This window comes from Pristis pectinata, chromosome 4, assembly GCF_009764475.1.
Source record: "Pristis pectinata isolate sPriPec2 chromosome 4, sPriPec2.1.pri, whole genome shotgun sequence".
In the NCBI taxonomy this organism is placed as follows: Eukaryota; Metazoa; Chordata; class Chondrichthyes; order Rhinopristiformes; family Pristidae; genus Pristis; species Pristis pectinata.
In genome coordinates, this window is record NC_067408.1 from 113,233,032 (window position 1) to 113,258,116 (window position 25,085).

Genomic DNA, 25,085 nt, shown 5'->3' on the forward strand with positions numbered 1-25,085 from the left:
ATGGGCATTAACATTATCCGCTTACTCCTACACAATGAAGTATACCCCCGGAAACAAAAGTGTCGTTGCCGACGCCTTAAGCAGATTCCAATTGTTGAGGGCACGGCATCCGGCACACCTCCGTTCGAGGTTGTTCACCCAGTACAAAGCCCAGATGAAACACCAATCAAAAGTCACCTCATTAGGACCATGATCCACTCCTATCACAGGTAAAGAGAGCACGACAGGTTGGCTGGCCCACCAGCCCTTCACCGCAATTTCAACCATTCACAAATCGCCAACATGAACTAAGCCTACAGGATGGCCGCATATTATGGAGCAGTCAGGCAGTGGCTCCCCCTCAAGGCCGCAAACGCTTACTCCACAATCTGCATGACGCTCACCCTGAGGTGGTCAGAATGAAGGCACTTGCGAGAAGCTGTGTGTGGTGGCCAAAAATTGACACTGATATTGAGGATACTGTGCGCGTCTGCCCTATTTGTCAGAAGGCGCAAAAAGCACCACCAAAGGCCCCCTTTAAACTATGAGCCCGGCCTGATTCTCCCTGGAAGTGCATTCGCATCGACTATTTTGGACCGTTCTGGGGACACGTTTCTGGTTATTGTGGATGCCCATTCAAAGTGGACAGAGGCGTTACCTACTTGTACGTCGTGTTCCTCAACAACTACTATAACTAAACTATAGTTGGACTTTGCTATTTGGTATTCCGGAAATGGTCGGATCACAATTTCACAATTGGCTTTCAGTTTGTAGAAAAGAATGGTATTGGGCAGCTGACAATGGCTCCATAATCACTCAGCATCAAATGGCCTGGCTGAGCAAGCAGTGCAAACGGTGAAACGAGGCCTTTCTCAACAAACACGTGTGACTTGATGAGGAATTAACCCGTTTTCTATTCCATTACCGAATCACCCCAAATGAATGAACAGGCACCTCCCCCGCTGATTTAATGTTCAAGCGCACTTTACGCACCAGATTGGAACTCCTGCAACCGGCTGTCCAAGGACGAGTTTGCAGTAAACAAGAGGCCATGAAACAAAACTATGGTACCCACACTAGGTCGCGAACAATTGGTGCCGATGACAAAGTCTACACTCGACTCGTGCATGAAGAAAACTGGCAACCGGCCGTCGCCCAACACTGTAACAGTCAAATTGAAGAACTTGAACTTTCAGATGGACGGATTGTCAGGCGACATTTGGATCACGTACGCCAGTGAACCAACAGAGGACCTGCAAAACCATGGACACGTCCCCTAATGACGAAGGTACTGTTTTGTTTCACTTTTTAATATACAAAAGTTTATTCGCCTAAAAGCACCACAGAAAGACATACGTAGTCAAAAACTGCAGCATCTATCACAAGGAAAAGAACTATATAGATGCATAACTACAGCAGATGCAAACTACATACAGGAAAACACCACTTCAAATCAAAATACCATTAGCACCGTCCACGAAACACGCGATCCCCTGGGGGTGGGGCCCACCGATCCCAGAATTCTCCCAAGGTGTCCGCGGCTGCCGCGTACTCCCTCTCCAATGAAGATACTGTTCAGGCAGATGAACCAATGAATGTTCCATCAAGAGAGGAGGACCTTCGCAGCCCACTGACCTTGGCATCGGCTAATCAGAGAGAGGAGCTGCCCTCCTGCAGCGGTCCATGAGGGTCCGTCAGCCGGTCGACTGATACCAGGCGGAATAATCCTCTCAACGTTTCCCAATATTCACCGAACCTATTTTCTTCCCCTGCAGTTCCCTTCTATGGTGGGGGGGAGGGATGATCCATACAGACGAACTGTATGGAGAACACGACAAACACAGTGAATGGGCATGCGCGCACCTGCACACAAGTGCATGCTGGTCGGTTGATCACCCAGAGGATCGATGGCGTGAATGCGGTAAGTACACAGGCGTGCACCAGCCGGTCGATCGCTCAGCAGAGCGACAACGCCCTCCTACGCACTGAACATCACTTTTGGCGCGGGACTACGGGGGCTCATGTGCATTTAGGTCTCCGTCGACCTTCTCGTTGATCTACAACTGAAGGTTGCTCAGTTTCTTTATTTTGATTAATATGAATCTGTAAAGGCATTTATTGTACCACACTGTTGTCGTTCTTGCTCCATGCATACGTAATACCCATGTCAGGCAGGAGGTACAGAAGCCTGAAGTCCCACACCACCAGGTTCAGGAACAGCTACTTTCCTACAACCATCAGGTTCTTGAACCGACCTGCAGAACCCTAACCCTACCTCAGCAATGGAACACTATGGACCACCTCTTGCACTACCATGGACTTGTCTCTGTTTTTTTTTCGCACTAATGTCTTGTTTTGTACAGTCTTTTTCTCTTCACTGTCTTGCATAATTTATATTCCATGTGTTGTCTGAATCTACATGCCTGTGATACCGCTCCAAGCAAGTTTTTCATTGTACCTGTACCTCACCGTACTTGTGCACATGACAATAGGAAGGCACGCCAGTGACTCTACTTCACGGGGAGTTTGAGGAGACTTGGTATATCACCAAAGACTCTTGCAAATTTCTATAAATGTATGGTGGAGAGCATTCTGACTGATATGGAGGCTCAGACGCTCAGGATTGTAAGAGGCTGAAGAGGGTTGTAGACTCAGCCAGCTCCATCACGGGCACAACCTCCCCCACCATTGAGGACATCTTCAAGAGGCGGTGCCTCAGGAAGGCGGCACCTATCACTAAGGACCCTCACCACCTGGCACATGCCCTCTTCTCGTTACTACCATCAGGCAGGAGGTACAGGAGCCTGAAGACTCACACTCAACGATTCAGGAACAGCTTCTTCCCCTCCGCCATCAGATTTCTGAACGGTCCATGAACCCATGAACACTACCTCGTTATTACTTTTGTTTGCACTATTTATTTATTTTTGTAATTTATAGTAATTTTATATCATTGCACTGTACTGCTGCTGCAGAACAACAAATTTCACATCATATAAGTCAATGATTATAAATCTAATTCTGATTCTGATAATCTCAACTTGACATTTCCAGAAAAGATTCGGTTGCATTGGAAGGACAACTTTCAGGACCATCTACGTGCATCATGGACCATTGACACAAGCATTCTGGTGTGCACCTTTTGTTATATTAAAGTATCAACTGCAAAGTGGTGTTGGCTTACCGCATGGTTCTTATCATAATGAGGAGTCCTGTGGTGATGCCTGGTTTCTATAGCCACCTGTTCTGTGGAGGAGAAACCTGATATTCACTAACTGAACCACCTGCCGGCTCTTGACTGTCATAGTTCCTCTCACAGGGATTACCAGGCAGCGACAGGCAGTAGTAGCTGTCCTTGCAGTTTCCTCCTGGATTAAGTCATGCATTCACCCTGACTTTGTTTCAATACCTTTGTAAGAAATGTCTTCCATGGAGGTGAGTTAGCAAGAAATAATTAGCACTGTAAAAAGTCGTTTGTTTTGACAATGCTTTGTGTGACAGCTGTGTATCTAGATCGGCCAAACTTTCCATGATCTCTTAGATTATACTGTTAAAAGAAGAAAGATGTCTTTATGCGCAGTACCTCAGGAATTCCCGGTGCTTTCCAACTGATGAAGAATTTTCTAAAGCATATTTGTAGTAGTACTCTGGGAAACACAGCAGTCTATGTGTGCTGAGCAAGCTCACGCAAGTATCTTCTTCTGAGGCAGTCCGTTGGGATTGAGGGTGATTTGCCAGTGCGGTGGGTTCTGAGGTGGATGATGAGCCCATTGTAGGAACCGCAGACGCTTCCACACGTTGGGCAGGAGGTGGCTGAGGGGGCGGACGGGTGGGTAGTTTGTGAGGTGGTCCACTCCTTCTGCCTTTACACTGGGCTTCTGAGTGTCCCCGATGCATCAGCTCAATGTTCTCAATACCAACCCAAAGGCTCCTCCAGTTTGACCGGTCAAGGGCCAGGAGTCAGTGGGGATGTTGCATTTCTTGAAGAAGGCTTTGAGCCACATCCTTGCATTTTTCCCCCTGCTAGAACTTGGAATAGAGAGTTTGTTTTGGGAGTCTGGTGCAGAATCTGTGAAAGACTTGGCCGAGCTGATGGTAATTAAGGCCTCATCGTTGGGGATGTTAGACTGAGAGAGGGCACCAATGTTGGTTTAGCTCGAGAGCATGCAGTAAGACTGCCTGGTAAACTATGTGCCAGGTCTGAGCGTTTGATTTTCAAGCACCATATTCCTCAATTGACCGAAGACTGTCGTGAGATTTAAAATCTTTTAAGAAGAGCCCATTTTACAGGTCAATGCCAGAGGTCAATATGGTTTCCCCTTCTCTTGCATCCAAAAACATAACAAAAGGCAGAATTCAAGGTTAATGGCAGGACTCTTAGCAGTGTGGAGGAACAGAAGGATCTTGGGGTCCACATCCATAGATCCCTCAAGGTTGCCGTGCAGGTCAATAGGGTTGTTAAGAAGGTGTATGGTGTGTTGGCCTTCATTAGTTGGGGTATTGAGTTCAAGAGCCGCGAAGTGATGTTGCAGCTCGTTTCGATGTACATGTGACTAATAAAGATCTTATCTGATCTTATCTGATCTGATCTTATCTTATCTTATCTTATCTTTATAGGAAGGATGTGGAAGCTTTAGAGAGGGTGCAGAGGAGATTTACCAGGATTCTGTCTGGATTGGAGAGCATGTCTGATGAGGATAAGTTGAGTGATCTGGGGCTTTTCTCTTTGGAGAGAAGGAGGATGAAAAGTGACTTGACAGAGGTGTACAAGATGATAAGAGGCATAGATCGAGTGGACATTCAGAGACTTTTTCCCAGTGCGACAATGGCTAACACGAGGGGGCATCATTTTAAGGTGATCGGAGGAAGGTATAAGGGAGATGACAGAGTTAAGTTTTTTACACAGAGAGTGGTGGGTGCGTGGAACGCACTACCAGCAGAGGTTGTGGGGGCAGATACATTAGGGACATTTAAGAGACTTTTAGATAGACACATGAATGATAGAGAAATGGAGGGCTCTGTGGGAGGAAAGGGTTAGATAAATCTTAGAGCAGGAGAAAATGTCGGCACAACATCGTGGGCCGAAGGGCCTGTACTGTGCTGTGGTGTTCTATGTTCTACGTAAAACACCTAATGCAGGGTTTCAACCCAAAACGTCGACAATTCCTTTCCCTCCCACAGATGCTGCTCGACCCACTGAGTTCCTCCAGCAGATTGTTTGTTGATCCCTTTAATATCATTACTGACAATAGTTTTATTAAAAACTAGTCCAGGTTTATTTAATTGCTTAATTTTAAACTTCCTGGCGGCCACAATGGATTTGAACTGGCATCTCTGGATCAATGGTCAAGGTCGCTGATGCTTGTCCAGTAGGAATCACTACACCTCCACACCTTTTGTCAGTGAAGCCCCATACCCTTTGGCCTTCATCAGTCAGGGCACTGAGTACAGGAGTTGGGACATTATGTTACAGTTGGTGGTGGAGGCAGATACATTGAACAGGTTCAAGGGCTTGTTGGATAGGCATATGGAGGAACGTGAGATAGAGGGATATGCGGGAGGAAGGGGTTAGGTAGTGTGAGGGTGGTCTGATGGACGGCACAACATGGTGAGCCGAAGGGCCCGTTTTGTGCTGTATGGTTCTATGGTTCTATGGTTGTACAAGTCATTCGTGAGGCTGCACTGGGTACAGTTTTAGTTACCCTGTTATAGGAAAGACGTGGTTAAACTAGAAAGAGTGCAGAAAAGATTTATGAGGATGTCACCAGGACTAGAGGGCCCGAGTTATAGGGAGAGGTTGGCCAGGCTAGGTCTTTATTCCTTGGAATGTAGGAGAATGAGGGGCGACCTTATAGAAATGTTTAAAATTATGAAAGGCGTAGATAAGGCGGATGGTAACAATCTTTTCCCCAAGGGGGTCCAAAACTAGGTGGCATAGGTTTAGGGTGAGAGGGAAAACATTTAAAAGGGATCTGAGGGGCAACTCTTTCACGCAGAAGGTGATGAGTATATAGAACGAGCTGCCAGAGGAAGTGGTTGAGGCAGGTACAATAGTATAGTTTAAGAAGCACTTGGATAGGTACATGGAGGGGCGGGGAAGAACACAGGAAATTGGGATAGCTGGGTGGTTACCGTGGTCAGCATGAACTGGTTGGGTCGAAGGGCCTGTATCCCTGCTGTATTGCTCTGTGACCCTATGACCCTGTTGAGCAGTACTGCTGTGACAATGTCAATAATTTTGTTTTCTATCTCACGGCCAGGTGCATTCTGAGACACCAAAGAATGCAGATGATGACGCAAAGGTTGAAATAGTGTCGGTGACAGAAGATGAGCTCCCCACCATCGAGCTCCCCCACACCACACAGAGGGTTCCTAACATCCTCGAAGCAAAAGTTTTGCCTGTTGAGGCAGGTAATATGCTTTCTTTGTTTAGTCCTGTGACATTTACGGTGAGATCGAAACTTAAGATATCTTTATCAGTCACATGTACATCGAAACACACAGTGAAATGCATCTTTTGCGTAGAGTGTCCTGGGGGCAGCCCGAAAGTGTCGCCACGCTTCCGGCGCCAACATAGCATGCCCACAACTTCCTAACCCCTACATTTTTTGGAATATGGGAGGAAACCGGAGCACCCGGAGGAAACCCACGCAGACAAGGGGAGAACGTACAAACTCCTTACAGACAGCAGCCGAAATTGAACCCGGGTCACTGGCTCTGTAATAGCGTTACGCTTCTCAGAGCAACAGCTAATGTCGATGCAAGGGACTGCAGATGCTGGAATCCAGAGCAACAAACAATCTGCTGGAGGAACTCTGCAGGTCGAGCAGCATCTGTGGGGGGGAAAGGAACCATCGACGTTTCAAGTCGAAACATTGCATCAGGACTAAGTTGAGAGAGGAGATGGCCGGTATAAAGAGGAGATGGGTTGTGGTGAGACAGGAGCTAGAGATGACCTGTGGGTCGAGAGTTAAGGGATGACGGACAGGTGGAGCCAGGTAGTGGAGAGAAACGGGTGAAATTGGGAGACAGGTGGCTGATGGATGGAGGCAACCAAAAAAGAAAGAGGAAGATGGAGTCAGGAGAGGGGAGGGGAGGGGAGGGTGAGGGCGGAGACGGCCGCTGGAGGGAGATGAGCAGGAACACAAAGGGCTACCAGTGCTGGACTCTTGATAAGTAAAGGAGGTGAGAGTGGGAACCATTAAGGGAGAGGTGTATGGCAGATGGAACCGGAACCAGATGGGGAAGGAGGTGAGGGAGAACCAATGGGTGAAATGTGTGGGTAGTGGGTGGATGCAACCAGGAGGGGAGGGGGACAAAAATGGATGATGGGGGGGGGGGTGGAAGAGTGTGAGAAAGGGGACAAAAATAGGGGAACAGAGAAGGATCAGAAGGGGGGGATCTAGAGGCAAGGGTTACCTGAAGTTGGAAAATTCACTGTTCAACTAATGTCCTCTGACACATTCAGTGAGTCAGAAAAAGCCCCTTCGGCCCATCATGCCTATGCAAGCCATCAGGCACCTCTCTTCACCAATCCCATTTCTTAGCACTCAGCCCATGATATTCTATGGTATGCCATTTCAAGAACTCTTTTTACCTCCAACACCCCAATGCACAGTATGGTCCATATTTCAGCCAAGTTCCTTCTCAAATCCCCTTTACATCTCTCCTACCCTGTACCTTACACCCCAGCTAAGAGGAAAAGTTTCTCACTATCTACTAGCTGTATATTTTGGGTGATTTTAAGCACAGACTATATTGTTATATGAAGGATTGATAGTTTTTCCCATTTCCAGGTGAAATCGGACCGATACTTTGACTACAATTTTATTATTAAACATACTACCCAACTCTCCCTTCTAATTCATCAAATACAATTTCCATGGAGTTTTTTTGCTGTTGGAGGGAGGAGTTTAATTTTAATACGTAAATCAATGTCAGCTGTAGGAACCTCATGTAATTATAACATCAGAAAATCCTTGAACTACTCGGCAAGTCAGGCAGCATCTGTGGGAAGAGTGAAAGAGAAGGGTCCTCGATCTGAAACTTTATGTCTCTCTCCATAGATGCTAAGTGTTTCCAACATTTCTGCTTTTATTTCAGATTTCCAATGTCTGCAGCTTTTGATTTTCATTTAATTGATGTAATTATGATGTGACAATAGGAAGAAGAAGCATCACAGGGGCTCTTCCATTAGCTACGTAGTAAGGAGACACAAGAGACTGCATCTGGAATCAGGAGCAAAAGAAATATAAGTGACTGGAGGAACTCAGCGGGTCGGGCAGCATCTGTGGAGGGAAATAGACAGGCAACATTTTGAGTTGAGACCCTACATCAGAATTGAGATAAAGGAGAGAGAGCCAGCATAAAAAGGTGAGGAAAGTAGGGGCAGGAGCTGGCAAGCGATAGGTGGATCCAGGTGAGAAGGGGTTGATGGTCTTGAAGAGCCATGACCCACATCTGGCTATGGAGCAGATGTTGGGAAGTGGAATGAGCCTAAGTAGCTTTACTTTTGATCAGTATAGGCAAGATGGGCGAAATGGCCTATTCTGATTTGGTAAATGAGTATTTGGCATTGAGTATAGGAGTTGGGACATTATGCTGTAGTTGTATAAGTTGTTGGTGAGGCCGCACTTGGAGTACAGGGTACAGTTTAAATAACCCTGTTGTAGAAAAGATGTGGTTAAACTGGAAATAGTGCAGAAAAGATTTACAAGGATGTTGGCAGGACTAGAAGGGCCTGAGTTACAGGGAGAGGTTGGGCAGGTTAGGTCTTTATTCCTTGGAACGTAGGAGAATGAGGGGGCGACCTTATAGAAGTGTTTAAAATTATGAGAGGCACAGATAAGGTGGACGGTAACAGTCTGTTCCCCAGGGTAGGGGAGTCCAAAACTAGGGGGCATAAGTTTAGAGGGGAAAAATTTAAAATGGACCCTGAGGGGCAATTTTTTCAAGCAGTGGGTGGTGAGTATATGGAACGAGCTGCCAGAGGAAGTGGGTGAGGCAGGTACAATAGTATCATTTAAGAAGCATTTGGGTAGGTACATGGAGGGGTGGGGCTTAGTGGGATATGGGCCAAATGCAGGAAATTGGGACTACCTGGGTGGGCACCGTGGTCAGCATGGAGTGGTTGGGCCGAAGGACCTGTATCTGTGCGGTATTGCTGTATCCGTGCTATGGAAACTAAGGTTTTATTATATACCAGGTCCAGATAACTACTCTTTATGATCCTTGTGAAGAAGATTGTGCTTTAGGTATAGTTCTTACATTCTGCAAGCAGGAGATCAGGACTATCAAGTTTGGATCTATCTCACGGTTCAGGTATGTTTTTGGGCTAACTTTTCAGTGTTAAATCACTTCCAATTCCTATTCAGCCTCAACTCTTCCATTGTCTATAATTAAACCAAGAAACTAAGAAACACAGGGGTCAACCTCGCTCAGAGGTCTAAGTAGGTAGTAGTCAAATATGATTCAGTAACACTCCGGAATTTCCAGCCAACAAGTTGATCTCTGTCTGCACACGGTAGTGTAGCGGTCAGCGTAACGCTATTACAGCGCCAGCAACCCGGGTCCAATTCCGGCAACTGTCTGTAAGGAGTTTGTACGTTCTCCCCGTGTCTGTGTGGGTTTCCTCCGGGTGCTCCAGTTTCCTCCCACATTCCAAAGACGTACGAGTTAGGAAGTTGTGGGCATGCTATGTTGGCACCGGAAGTGTGGTGACACTTGCGGGCTGACCCCAGAACACTTTACGCAAAAGATGCATTTTACTGTGTGTTTCGATGTACATGAGACTAATAAAGATGTCTTATCTTATAAAAACTCTGGGTCTCAAGCGCCAACACAGTCCTGAGTTGGTTGACCCCGACGGCAATGCATTATGCACATCTGCAGGTCCTTCTGTGCAGAACCTGTCTCACCAGAGGTGGGATGTGAGGGTCCCAGGACAAGCTCCACCCATGAAACAGCGGAAAAAACTATAATGTGACGCTAAGCCACATCTCCTGCCTAAATCAGTCAAAACATATAGAAATCAACACATAAAATCACTGAAATTTTTAAATGAAATAAAATAACTGAAGGTGTACATTAACTAAAAATTATCAGTGTTCTTTGCAGCTGGTCTTCTCCATTCAAATGAATGGCTGAGTCTTCCTTTGCAAAGTCAAAGCAGGCATATTATTGGGGCAGGAATGTGAATGCCAGAGAATCTGACAAATTCACATTCCATCACCAGAACCCACTAGGACTCCAACATCAGAGCACATTCCTGAAATAATCAGTGGTTCACCCGACTGAAATTTCAGGTCTCCCACGTTCTTGTGGAAATCCCAAAGTTACCGTCAATTGGATAGGTAGGTATCAACATATCCCCACAATATTTGAACCATTCTGATTGAGTAAAGGAATCTGTTTCCAATTTTGTTTAGGAAAACAGGACAGAACCACTTCAAAGTGCCACATTTTCACCTCCAGGAAGTTTCTGATATTAGTTATGGCTGGAGTGGCAATCAGCACTGTGTTAGTTATAGTAGCCATTACTGTGGGTGGTAAGTACACTCTCTTTACCCTAGCTGTATAAAATGTATGCCTTTAGGTATTTAAATGTCACATCTCTCCATATATGGTTTCAAATCCCTGTTTAACATTTTTAGTCTTCCCAGGGCTGGGCATAGGACGGAGAGGTGGAGCTGTGTCCTCTAACTGACTGTGGTGATATCAGTATTGTAGCATGTTAATCTACATTTGGAGATTCGAGTAGCATTTAAGAGTATTGAAGCCTGCTATCTCCATAAAGACATTAGGTTTCAGGTTCAGTCCTAAGAGCTGAGTCTAAACTTTTGGAGTGCTTTCTTAAACAGGATGATTTGCTTCCACTATAATTCTGTGAGAACTTCAGAAATAGAAGCAAGAGGAGGCCGTTCAGTTAGTCACCTGCTCTGCTGTTCAATGAGGTCAGGGCTCAGCACTATTCCTCTCCATCAACCCCATACCTCTTGATCATCCAGTCTCATAGTCATGGAGTTATACAGCACAAAACAAGCCTTTCAGCCCAACTCATCCATGCTGACCAAGTTGCCTACCTGAGCTAGTCCCACTTGCCGAATTTGGCCCATATCCCTCGAAACCTTTCCTATCCATCTACCTGTGCAAATTTCTTTTAAATGTTATAATGGTACCCACATCCACTGCTTCCTCTGGCAGCTCGTTCCACACACCCACCTCCCTTTGCATGAAAAAGTTGCCCATCATATCCCCTTTAAATCTCTCCCCTCTCACCTTAAATCTGTGCCCTCTAGTTCTGGACAGATCACTGGAAGTTAATTACTAGGTATACCAAGCAGCTAGTAAGGTACATGATTCATGGTTTTTATTGCAAAGGGGAAGTGTACAAGGTGGAGAACCTAACTGCAATTATATAGCGTCCTGTGGAGGTTGCTCCTGGAATATTGTGTATAAATCTGCTTTCCTTACCAAAGGAAGGATATTCTTGTAAGGGAGGGAGTGCACCAAAACTTCATTGGACTGATTCCCAAGATGGGACATATGTTCTATAAAGGGAGATTATAGAATATAGAACATAGAACAGTGCAACACAATACAGGCCCTTCGGCCCACAATGTTGTGCCGACCTTTAAACCTTACCTAACACTATCTAACCCCTTCCTCCCACATATCCCTCTATTTTAAATTCCTCCATATGCTTATCTAGTAATCTCTTGAATTTGACCAACGTACCTGCCTCCACCATCGCCCCAGGCAGCACATTCCATGCCCCAACCACTCTCTGGGTAAAAAACCTCCCTCTGATATCTCCCTTGAACTTCCCACCCATTACTTTAAAGCCAGACCCTCTTGTATTGAACATTGGGGACCTGGGAAAGAGGCGTTGGCTGTCCACTCTATTATAATCACGAGACTTAGGAAAAATAAGAGGTAATCGCGATGTTGTTTCCCCTGCTGAGAGGATTAGAACGAGGCCTCACAAATATCAGATTGGCCATTCAGGTCTGAGGTCAAAAGAAATTTCTTCCCCCAGAGGTGGTAAATCTTTGGAATTCTCCACCCAAAAGGGCTGTGGAGGTTTATAGAACATGAACGTTACAGCACAGTACAGGCCCTTCGGCCCACAATGTTGTGCCAACATTTTATCCTGCTCTAAGATCTATCTAACCCTTCCTTCCCACATAGCCCTCCATTTTTCTATCATTCATGTGGCTGTCTAAGAGTCTCTTGCTGGGTTGCTGAGTGTATTCAATATCAATACTGAGTTCAGTGGAAGTTGGGACGTTATGTTGCATTTGTATGAGACGTTCGTGAGGCTGCATTTGGAATATTATGTTTAGTTTTGGTCACCCTGCTATAGGAAAGATGCCATTAATCTGGAAAGTGTGCAGAGGAGATTTATGAGGATGTTACTGGGACTCGAGGGACTGAGTTATGGAGAGAGGTTGAGCAGGTTGGGACTTCTTTCATTTGAGTGTAAGAGAATGAGAGGTGATCTTATAGAGTTTATAAGATTATGAGGGGCATAGATAGGGTGAATGCACACACTTTTTCCCAGGGTTGGGGAATCAAGAAGGCATAGGTTTAAAGTGAGAGGGGAGAGATTTAATAGGAACCTGAGGGGCAACTTTTTCAACTAGAGAGTTGTCAATATATGGAATGGTTGAGGAAGTGGTTGAGTCAGATACAATAACAATGTTTTAAAGGCACTTGGACAGGTGCATGGATCGGAAAGATTTAGAGGGATATGGGCCAAACACAGGCAAATGGGACGAGCTTGGATGGGAATCTTGGTCGGCATGGACCAGTTGGGCCAAAAGGCCTGTTTCCATGCTGTATGACTCTATGACTCGATAATAGGGTTTTTGACCTTAAAGGAAACATGGGACTATAGTGCTGGAAAGTGTTGCAAAAAGACCGGCCATGGTTTTATTGAATGGCAGAGCATTCACAAGGCACTGAATGTCCTGCTTCTACATCCATTGCTTCTTATGGGAGCTTGCTGCATGCTAATTGGTTGTTAATTGGGAATCGAACCCCGATTGCTGGCACTGTAATAGCATCGCACTAACCACTACGCTACCGTGCCACCCCAAACAGAAATGCAACTGGGCAAGTTATAGAGTCAAACTGCAGAGAAAAGGGCCCATTAACCACCATGCCTATTGGTCTGTAGCCTTCCATGTGTTAGAACATAGAACAGTACAGCACAGGAACAGGCTCTTTGGCTTACAAGGTCTGAGTCAACCATGATGCCAATCTAAACTAATCCCATCTGCCTGCATATGGTCTGTATCCCTCTTATTCCCTGTCTGTCTAAATGCCACTTAATCATATTTGTTCCTACCACCTTCCCTAGCAGTGCGTTTCAGGCACCTATCACTCTCTGTGTACAAAAATGCCTTGCAAATCTCCTTTAAGCTTTCCCTCCACCTGTCACCTTAAAGCTATGCCCTCTAGTATTTGACATTTCCACCCTGGGATAAAGGCCCTGACTACCGTATCTATGCCTCTCATAACTTTATAAACTTTTATCAGCTCATTCCCCTCAGCCTCCGACGCTCCAGAGAAAACAGTCCAAGTTTGTCCAACCTCTCCTTATAGCTAATCCTCTTTAATCCAGGCAACATCCTGGTGAACCTCTTCTAAACTCTCTCCAAATCCTCCACGTCCTTCTTATCATGTGGTGACCAGAGCTGCACACAGTTCTCCAGTTGTTTAACCAATGTTTATTAAAGTTGTATCGTAACCTCTCTGTTCTTATATAATATGTCCTAGCTAATTAAGGCAAGTATCCCATATGCCATCTTCACCACGTTATCGACCTGAGGTGCCACCAGACATACTGTATCCATGCACCACCATGTGTGTTGAAGAATAGTTGAATACATCTCAAATAAAATGCCATTACCACTAAACCACCAAATTCCTCACTCTTGCCCTCTGGGGAAGCGAAATCAGCTATCCTAAACTAGTCTAGCCCTGGGGCAAGCGCAAGGAGGACACCCTCCCACACCCTTATCTAGACGAATGGCAGGGCAGGTGAATATCTTTGCCCCATTACATCACAGACACACACACGTCCTCCAAAACTTGATAAGTTAAGACAAGTTATTAGTCACATGTACACCAAAACACACAGTGAAATACATCTTTTGCATACAGTGTTCTGGGGCAAGCCCACAAGTGTCGCTACACTTCTGGCGCCAACACAGCATGCCCACAGCTTCCGAAGCCGTACATCTTTGGAATGTGGGCAGCACGGTAGCATAGTGGTTAGCGCGACGCTATTACAGCGCCAGCGATCGGGGTTCGATTCCCGTTGCTGTCTGTAAGGAGTTTATACGTTCTCCCGTGTCTGCGTGGGTTTCCTCTGGGTGCTCCAGTTTCCTCCCACATTCTAAAGACATACAGGTAGGTTAATTTGGGTTTAAAATGGGCGGCGCTGACTCGCTGGGCCGGAAGGGCCTGTTAACACGCTGTAAATAAAAAAAAACGGAGCACCCGGAGGAAACCCACACAGATACACAGGGAAAACGTACAAACTCCTTACAGACAGTGGCCAGTATTGAACCTGGGTCTCTGGTGCTGTAATAGTGTTACACTAACTGCTACAGTACCGTGCCTGCCTTAGATAGCTGCATACAGGCCTATATGGATCCATGTCTTAACTTCCTGTGAGAATGGACCAAAAAGCTACTCAGCCACTACAGAGGAACAACTACAGTTACTGCAATGGTTCAGGTAGGTAGCTCAGTCCAGTCAGGGATAAGCAATAAATGCTGGCCTTGCCAGCAACACCCACAGTTCTGTGAATTTAAAAGAAAACTTTCGTGAGGGTTCGACTGAAAAGCAAGGGGAACATTTTACACCATTTTGCAGAGTTTGACACAGATATCCAGGAGGCATCCCAACAGGCCAGAAAACTAACTAGGAAATTCCACTCCAAGTGATTATATGTTTCCTCACCTCCTGCATTCCTCTTACATTTATATTAAGTCTATGTTAACTTACGTTTGTTGTGTGTGTAATGTGCTGTGCTGCTGCTACAAAAAGATAACGTTCATGACATTTATACCTGGGGTATATATGCCTATGGCATTAAACTAAAACTTGAAACTTGAACTTGACAATGAACTTAAACCTGAACTTGAACTACTGCAACATTGAGTCCATCGCTTGTGCCTCATTCCCATAGTAATTTTCCAGGAGCTACAATGGCTAAGTTAGAAAGACTGTCTAATTTCCCTCCTCTGTTTCTGGTCTAGTAATTTTCCCATACATGTGCAAACCAACATTTAAGTAATCCTTTTCTAAAATACTTGGGATGCTTGCTTCAACGTTAGCAATTCTGTAAGCTGCATCCTGTTACCTTTGGCTCTCTGTCTGCCTTACTGCAGCAGGTTGTTAAATATCATCTCAGAGACATTAAACTTCAAAACAGGCTAAGTAGTCCAGCTGGCAAGGAAACGATGAAGCGGAGGGAGAGAGGAGGGTGGGAGATAGAGGTGCGAGAAGGGGTGTATTAAGGAACACAAAGGGATTCTAAATTTATCTAGAAAAAGACTGACTGATTTTAAATGCTGAAGAAAATAGATTATGCTCAGTTAGATGGGACAGTTAAGCTAAATGTTACGTTAGATGGACAGGAAATACTTTTCTTTACAGACATATGGCTCCTTCTGAGGCAAATTAACCCTCAGGGAGTAAAGATTCCATGCAATCCATTGTAAGGAAATCAGACAACATGGAGTCAGCTAATTCGGAACTTTAGCTTCTTCACTCCTTAATGACCGGACTCCTCACCCAAACAGATTGACCCCGGCTAATCAATCACCAAGTCCTATTGTTCTGGAGAACCCACTGTGGTTAAGTGGGGGGGGGGGGGGGGGGGGGGGCGGTTTATATTTCACAGAACAAACAAATTATCTCAGTAAGTTGCTTTCCTCTGAGAAATATTAAATATTTGTTAATAAAAGAGCTCCTTGAACATCGGAGAGTGGGGATACTGATTGAATTTTGACCTGAACATAAATTACAGGGGTGGGAGTAAAATATATTCAGCTAACCACAATAAGAGGTGTCAGCATTTAAAAAGTATACAGCCTTCTACACATTTTTCACATGACTAAAGGCATCTCCCAGAGGATTAGCAGAGTGCAGATGTGGCTCACATCTTTAAAAAAAGAGCAAGGATGAATAATCAGGATCACAGATCAATATGGCACTGAAGGAGGCCATTCAGCCAATCATACCTGTGCTGATTCTTTCAGAAAGCTCTCTATAATCTCGATTCCCCACTCTTTTTCCATACCACTGCCAAAACTCCAGTTATTGATTGGACTCTCTTCTGAAGGTTACAGTTAGCTCTGCCTTCAACAAACGTCGTGCATCACAGTCCAGATTCAACAAAAATAAAATGTACCACATTGGGGTCTCCTCTGAACTGGGAAACTAGACACAGACTGGGCGACTGCTTTGCAGACCAACAATGTTCAGTTCACAGGGCTGACCCTGAGCTTGCTGTTGCTGCCACTTCAATTCCCCATCCCACTCCCTCATGGACCTATTGGTCCATGGCCTCCTGAACTGTTACGACGAGGCCTGACACAAACTTGAGGAACAGAACCTCAGCTTTCTGGACTTTCCGACATAATTTACATGTAACTATCCCCCGCTCTACATTTTTTTTCTGGAGAAATTATCCAGCTTTTATTGGGAAAAGTTGCTGGAGTTTCTATTTGAATAAATTGTTTACTGAGTAACTTTACTTCTTCTACAGATACAATTACAATATTTAAAAGACATTTGGCAGGTACATAGAACGGTACAGCACAGAACAGGCCCTTCAGCCCACAATGTTGTGCTGACATAGCTATTCCCTCCTACCTACAGAATGCTCACATCCCTCTATTTTCCTCTCATTCATGTGCCCATCCAAGCCCCTCTTAAAAGCCCCCAATGAATTTGCCTCCACTGCCCTATCAGGCAACGCTTTCCAGGCATTCACCACTCTCCCAGTCTGTTCTGAACCTACCCCCTGTCACCTTAAATGCATGCCCTCTGGTATTGGATCGTTCGATAATGGGAAAAACATATTGCTTGTCCACCCTTTCTATGCCCCTCATAATTTTATACACCTCCAACAGATCACCCCTCAGCCTCCACCACTCCAGAGAAAAGAGCCCAGGTTTGTCCAGCCAAGCTTGTACATGGATAGGAAAGGTTTAGAAGGATTTAGCCAAATACAAGCAAATTAGATTAGCCTAGATAGACATCCTGGTCGGCATGGACGAGTTGGGCTGAAGGGCCTGTTTCCTGATGTATAACTCTATGAATTTCTAAAACAATCTGTTAGTCCTGAGTCATACACCCTTTCACACCCAAACTCATTGGTAAGCAAGATAGAGCCCTTCCTCTTGTGTTTGAAACTGAGACACAGTTATGATAAATCAGGAAAATTAAATTCAGCCTGTAGCTGACAACTTAAATTAGAACTGAGTCAATCAGACTAATGGTCAGGGAGTCATAGAGTCATATAGCACTTTGGTGCACAATGTCCATCTACACATCATTTGCACACATTAGGTCTGTATCCCTCTATACACCTTGCCTATTTAAGTGAGTGTCTAAATATCTCTTGGACCCATTCATTGTTTCTGACTTCATTCACCACCTCTGGCAGCAAGTTCCAGATATCAACCACTCTCTGTATGAAAAACCTTCCCCTCAGATCGCCTTTAAAACACCTTCCTCTCACCTTAAACCTAGACCCCCTTGTTTTTGATATCCCTACCATAAGAAAAAGATTCTGAATATCCATCCTATCTATACCTCTCATAATCACATGTACCTCTATCAGGTCACCCTTCAGCCTCCTTTGGTCCAGGAAAAACAAGCCCATCTGATCCAATCGCCAACCCATGGCTAAAGTCCTCCAATCCCGATACATCCTGGAGAATCTCCTCTGAACTCTCTTCTCGCTTCATTTCTGACCTGTGTTACATTAATACCCCTCACAGCATAAACAATGCAAGGGGTTGGGTGACCCAGGGAGGGGATATTATTTCAGTCCTCCAATCTTCGAGTGAATGCTGTTGGAAGCAGACATGTGGTGGTCCTCATGGTAGAATGTCCTTGCGATTATGATGCATGAATGCCAAGTTGAGTCAACTACATACAATGGGAATGTTTCAATGAAGAAGAACAAAGCCTATGTTAATCAAATTTCAAAATGAGCTCTTTGCTGGGTATTAGGTTTCTTTACAATGCAAAGCTAAACTTGATCTGTTCATCTAACCTTAGGAACTTATCATCTAGCCCTTCTATATAGCATTGTCCTGGTTAGGGTTACTCAATCTCTCTCACTCACGTTTCAAGAGAAACTCCATCAGCTTATTTTCAAAGCATTCAAAAAATCTGTATCATTTGCTTTAATTTTTGTGTTCAATACTTTCAATCGAGTCATTCATTTTAACAGCTAACCTCAGAACTATTATTTTATAATCTTAGACCACCCTCCCTCTCCCTCCCTCCCACTCCCTCTCCCTCCCACCCTCCCTCCCTCCCTTTCCCTCCCTCCCTCTCCCTCCCTCTCCCTCCCTCCCTCTCCCACCCTCACTCCCTCCCTCCCCCTCCCATCATTCCTCCCTAATCTAATCCCACATGCCTTCATTAATTCTATATCCCTCTGTGCCCTGCTCATTCAAGTACCTGTCCAGGTGCTTCTTAAATGTTGTTACTGTTCCTGCCTCCACCACTTCATCTGGCAGCTCATTCCTGATACCAGCTACTCTTTGTGAGGAAAATTTACCCCTCAGATCCCCATTAAACCTCCTCCCTCTCACATTAAACCTATGACCTCTAGTTTTAGACACCCCCCACCATGGGAAACAGACCCTGGCTACCTACCCTATCTATGCCTCTCATAATTTAAGATGGCAGGTGTTGAGAGCAAGATGGTGCAGGAGTGTGGGGACTCATTACAAGTGACTCTCTGCAGATCTACCCCTTACTTCTATTACAATTGTTCTACCCTTTTACCTCAGCGTACTGATGTGATGAAATGATCTGTATGCATGGCATGCAAAACAAAATTTTTCACTGTACTTCAGTATATGTGACAATAATAAACCAATTTGCCAGTGTATCTTCACTAACAGAAGCAATATAATGGAATATAATGGAATATTTCCTATTAACATTAGCCTAGTCATTGGGTTTTCCAGATCGGTATACCTGGAGGGCCAATGAGGCAAGGTGTGTAGGCTGACCATTTACAGAAGAATAGGTGAGCTTAAGAATGTTAAGGCTACAATCTGTCATTTCCATTAATGAAGAAATGTCAGTTTCCATGAGCAAAATAAATGTCCAATTAACTTAAACTTGAACCTGTATGTGTCCCATAAATTGCTTTCTCCTGTTTGAGATTCTCCAATCAAAGTCAAAGTCAAACTCAAGTCTATTGTCATCTGCACAAGTCCATGTATGCACAGGTGCAATGAAAATCTTACTTGCAGCAGTATCACAGGCACATAGCATCATTCACAAGAAAAGCATAAATTAAACATAAATTATACACATTATTTACAAGAAAGAACACAACTAGAACAGAAAAAAGTCCATTTTCGTGCAAAGTGATCAAAGTGGTCATAGTGTTGTAAACTGTAGTAATTTAGGGTTGTGCTGGTTGGTTCAAGAACCAAATGGTTGAAGGGAAGTAGCTGTTCCTGAACCTGGTGGCGTGGGACTTCAGGCTTCTGTACCTCCTGCCCGATGGTAGCTACGAGAAGATGGCATGGTCCGGATGGTGGGGATCTTTGATGATAGATGTTTGATGATAAATGTAGTGTAAAAAGTGACTTAGATCATCGATTTCAGAGGACGGAAAGCAAAGACCGTCACATATTTCAGCTAATGCCATTTTTAGGTTTTATCTCTCTGTAAGAGCATAGAATATTAAACACGGTAATGGATATTTCACCAATGTAAATCTTTTTAGTGACATTCAGCTGCATCGGCAAATTCCAGTGTCCAGCATCCTCATTGTGTCTCTGGTACTCAGCCCGATGTGACGGGGTTAAAGACTGTCCTTCAGGGGAAGATGAGCTGGGATGTGGTAAAGTAGTGAATTAAATTCCTTAACATGTGTATCTTCTAAAAGGGTCAAGTTTAACTGGGGAGTAAAATATAATGTGTGATTAATGCACAAATTGCTACCAAATTCATCAGAACCTATTAGTTGCTAATTGCACTTTACTGTTTGTTTCATGAAAACAACACCTTGTCTTTAGCCTCCTTTTCATTCTGAAGTAATTGCTGTATTTATAAGTTAACTGGGTGGCCCATATACTGCTAAGTAATTGCTGGTATTCTTTTGACAACGTGACCATTGTTGGTACAATACCAATGAAACTCCCTGACTCAGAAAGGGAAAATCTTACATAACTGAGCCTTATTCCTGCATATTGTGCATTCTTTTAACCATTACAAATCTTGCTTTTTCCTTCCTTATTTCAATTCACTATTTTGCTTTTCTCCTTTAAGGGTCTTGAATGACTGACTGTATACATTGAGATGTGACTCCCCTGGTTCTGGAAAGCCCAGCCAGTGGGAACATTGTCCTTATATTTAGGATGTTGAGCCCTGTAAGAATTCTGTACATTTCAGTGAGATCACCACCCAATCTTCTAAATTCAAGACTGATTAATCTCTTCCCATCTGACCAACCCACTATCCATCAATCTGGTGAACCTATTACAAGTATTTCATCCCCTGGGTAGAAGACCTGATCTACACACATTCTCTCCAGGGCCTTATACCATTGGAACAGGACTCAAAACCTCTTAGGATAAAGACCCAACATACCATTTCCTTTCCAATTGCTAGCTTAACCTGCTGTTGTGCTTCAGTGATTTGTGTACAAGGAGATGCAGGTTCTTCTGAACACCTACACCTTTTAGTCTTTACAATTAAAAATACTCTTCCCTTCTAGTATTTATAACCCTCAGCTTGGTTAGTTAAAGCACCTTTGAGACCTTTGTTGTGTTAAAACAGACTTTTGTTTCGATATCAACTCCCATAGAACAAGAGAACATAGAACAGTGCAGCACAGGAACAGGCCCTTCTGCAATTTAAACTGCACAGGGTCTGTATCCCTCCATCCCTTACCTGTTCATGTGCCTGTCTAAAATGCCTCTTAAATGTTGCTATTGTAGCTGCCTCCACCACCACCCCTGGCAGCCCGTTCCAGGAACCCACCACTCCCTGTGTAAGAAACTTGCCCCACACATCTCTTTTAAACTCCCCTCTCCCCTCACCTTAAAACTATGCCCTCTAGTATTTAATATTTCCACCCTGGGAGAAAGACTCTGACCGTTTACTCTTTGCCCCTCATAACTTTAAATACTTCGATCAAGTCACCCAAGGCTAGCTCATCCACAACACAGCTCCTATCCAGTTTGATACTTCCAATCAATTTGCCCATTGGGTTACTTTATATTTAAGCATTATTCTCAACTATTATTTTAATGTGACTAAACACAGTAGGCTCTGTGTATGGTGGGTTCTCTGTTCTCTGTGGTTTGGTGGGGTTACATCTGGTCCAGTTACCTTAAACTCTCCTCCTCTTGGGATGAGAAGATTGGGCATGACCATGAGGATTTTCTTCAGAAGCACGATGGAAGGTAACCTGATGGGTTGCATCTCAGCCCGGTACGGCAACTGCTCTGCTCTGGACTGACGGGACCTGCAGAGAGGGGTAAACACTGCCCAGTCCGTCACAGGCTCCTCACTTCCTTCCATCCAGTCCACCTTCACCGTGCGTTGCTTTAGGAAGGCTGACAGTATCGTCAAGGATGCCTGTCACCCTGGCCATTCCCTTTTCTCTCTTCTACCTTTTGGGAGAAGATACAGGAACTTGAAAGCTCAGAAGTCCAGCCTCAAGAACAGCTTCTTCCCCACTGCTGTCAGACTCCTGAACCAGTCCCCTCTTTCACATCCCCTTCCCGATAGTGCTGCCACGTTCTCGGTCTCTTAATTCTACATTTTCCGTTAGTGTCACTTTAACATTTCTTTTTGCACTACCTCAGTTTGCACTACAGTCTTTGCACCATTCTGTTGCTTTTGCACTCGTTGCTGTAGTTATCGTTGTATTTATTATTAACATGTAAGCTGTTTACTCTGTGGGCTTCAAGTGAGCAGGGAACTTAATATGACAATAAACAAATTTACCTATCTACCAATTTTGTCCACACCAGTACGGGTTAGCGGGAAGAGTTCAGTGGTGCAGATCTACGCGGGCGGTGTGTGGAGGACCGTGTGCTGGGAGGGATGGAACACACTGCACGGGACCGCGGCCTGTAAACAGCTGGGATACAGCAGGTAAACTCACTCAGAGCCTTATTGATAGTCCTCCATCGTTCAGCCCTGTCTCTCCTCTGCTGAGATACTGTACAGTTTCTATCCCACTGTTATCAGACTCTTGAACTGACCTCTCATTAAGATAAGATAAGATCTCTTTATCAGTCACATGTACATCAAAACACAATGAACGGTACACAGGCACGGTTGTGTAGCGGTTAGCGTAATGCTATTACAGCACCAGCGACCCGGGTTCAATTCCCACCGCTGTCTGTAAGGAGCTTGAACGTTCTCCCCGTGACTGCGTGGGTTTCCTCCAGGTGCTCCGGTTTCCTCCCACATTCCAAAGACATACAGGTTAGGAAGTTGTGAACATGTTATGTTGGCGCCGGAAGCGTGGCGACACTTGCGGGCTGCCTCCAGAACATTCTATGCAAAGATGTATTTCACTGTGTGTTTCGATGTACATGTGACTAATAAAGATATCTGATCTTATCTTATCTTAAATGCACCTTTGCGTAGAGTGTTCTGGGGGCAGCCCGCAAGTGTTGCCACGCTTCCAGTGCCAACATAGCATGCCCACAACTTCCTAACCTGTACGTCTTTGGAATGTGGGAGGAAACCAGAGCACCCGGAGGAAACCCACGCAGTCATGGGGAGAACATACAAACTCCTTACAGACAGTGGCCGGAATTGAACCAGGGTCACTGGCGCTGTAATAGCGTTACACTAACCGCTACACTACCGTGCCACTAAAAGGTGAACTATTGATCTCCTTCTTTACCCTGTCGTGGCTCTTGCACTTTATTTGTCTGCCTGCAGTGCACTTTCTCTGTAACTGTAACACTATATTCTGCATTCTGTTTTCCTTTTTACTACCTCAATGTGCTTATGTATGGCATGATCTGTATGGATTGCACACAAACAAAATCTTTCCATTGCATCTTGGTACATGTGACAATAATAAACCAGTTGCAATAACAATAACAAGCATTAACCCAAAGTCCTGCCTGTGTATTCAACCCTAACCCTCACCCCCAGAAGGATTTGGGGGCTGTGCTATTATGTATTATTATCTAGTTATAATAAAGAACTACAGTTCCCAGTAGGCAATGCAAAGGGTCACATGGGGGAACAAGAAATAACTGTAAAAAGAGAGGGAAAGCAAGCCACTCGGGTGTTGGTTAATAAAATGTTCAGATGTTAAAACCACGTGAAGTTTGTCTATTGATGAAGAACAAACATAACAGGGGCTACATCACCAGATTACTGTATGGAGGGAAGGTGATTTATTGATGAGCAGTTCCCCTCAAAACATAACACCTTCAACCCCGTTCCCAAACTTGTGAAAGGTGACAGCATCTTAGAGTCATAGGGTCATAGAGAGATACAGCAGGGAAATAGGGCCTTCGGCCCACCAATTCCATGCTAGCTATCCACCACCATGAGGTGTACCAAATATTTAGAGGAATAGATAGAGTGGACAGCCAGCGCCTCTTTCCCTGGGCACCAATGCTCAATACAAGAGGGCATGGCTTTAAAGTAATGGGTGGGAAGTTCAAGGGAGATATCAGAGGGAGGTTTTTTACCCAGAGAGTGGTTGGGGCATGGAATGCGCTGCCTGGGGCGCTGGTGGAGGCAGGTACATTGGTTAAATTCAAGAGATTACTAGATAAGCATATGGAGGAATTTAAAATAGAGGGATATGTGGGAGGAAGGGATTAGATAGTCTTAGGTGAGGCTTAAAGGTCGGCACAACATTGTGGGCTGAAGGGCCTGTATTGTGCTGTACTGTTCTATGTTCTATGTTCACCCAATTACACCAATCTTACATTAATCCCATTTTATTCTGCCCAAATTCCCATCAGCTTCCCCACACATTCCACTACTCACCTATATACAACTGGCTATTTACAGTGTCCACTTAACTTAGCAATCTGCACATCTTTGGGATGTGGGAGGAAACTGGAGCACCCGGAGGAAACCCACGCTGTCACGGGAGAACGTGGAAACTCCAGACAGTCAGCACTGGAGGTCAGGATTGAACCCGGGTCTCTGGTGGTGTGAGGCAGTGACTCTACTACTTGCCCCACTGTGCTACCCTTGTATAAAAGAGTAGGTATTATGCAGGGAATTTCCCATTTGGGATGAAAAAGTGGAAGGCAGTTGATATGAGGTGAGGGGTGGGGCATGGTGGGAGGGAAGGGTCAGAATTTCTTTTCCTTAAATTAACCTGTGTTTGTATCCAATTCCCCCAACTCCCCTGAGAGGTTTGGTGTTTGATAGTCGAGTGGACATGTGTTTGACCAAAGGCCTCCAAAGTAATGGGACAGACTAGATGAACAAGAATATGGTTGCCTCCCCACCCTCAAGGAGAACTTCTATCATGCTGCTATTAGGTTCTTGAATGGACTTCCTGTATGATAAAGTTCTCTCAATCTACCTCGTCATGGCCCTTACACCTTATTGTCTGCCTGCACTGCACTGTAACTGTAACACTATATTTTGCATTCTGTTTTCTTTTTACTACCTCAATGTACTTATGGAATGATCTGTTTGGATGGCATGCAAACAAAAGCTTTTCACTGTATCTCAGTACATGTGACAATAGTAAACTAATTACCACTTCTCATTTGTTCAACACCCTGGGTTGATCCCAGAATGTCACCTGGTACCCCGTCCCTGCCAGAATACAGTCCTGATGCAGGGTTTCCCCCACAGATGCTGCTCGACCCACTGAG

General features: G+C 44.8%; 1 protein-coding gene across 1 annotated transcript in view; it reads left to right on the plus strand.

Moving 5' to 3' along the window:
- LOC127569694 (transmembrane protease serine 3-like) overlaps positions 1 to 25,085 on the plus strand; it is a 56,919-nt gene continuing 31,834 nt past the window's right edge. Inside the window, exons 1-5 of the mRNA XM_052014494.1 lie at positions 1 to 209; positions 976 to 1,207; positions 6,240 to 6,390; positions 19,985 to 20,101; positions 22,242 to 22,365. Of these exons, the coding sequence (XP_051870454.1) occupies positions 1 to 209; positions 976 to 1,207; positions 6,240 to 6,390; positions 19,985 to 20,101; positions 22,242 to 22,365 (833 nt within the window). The remainder of the gene's footprint in view (positions 210 to 975; positions 1,208 to 6,239; positions 6,391 to 19,984; positions 20,102 to 22,241; positions 22,366 to 25,085) is intronic.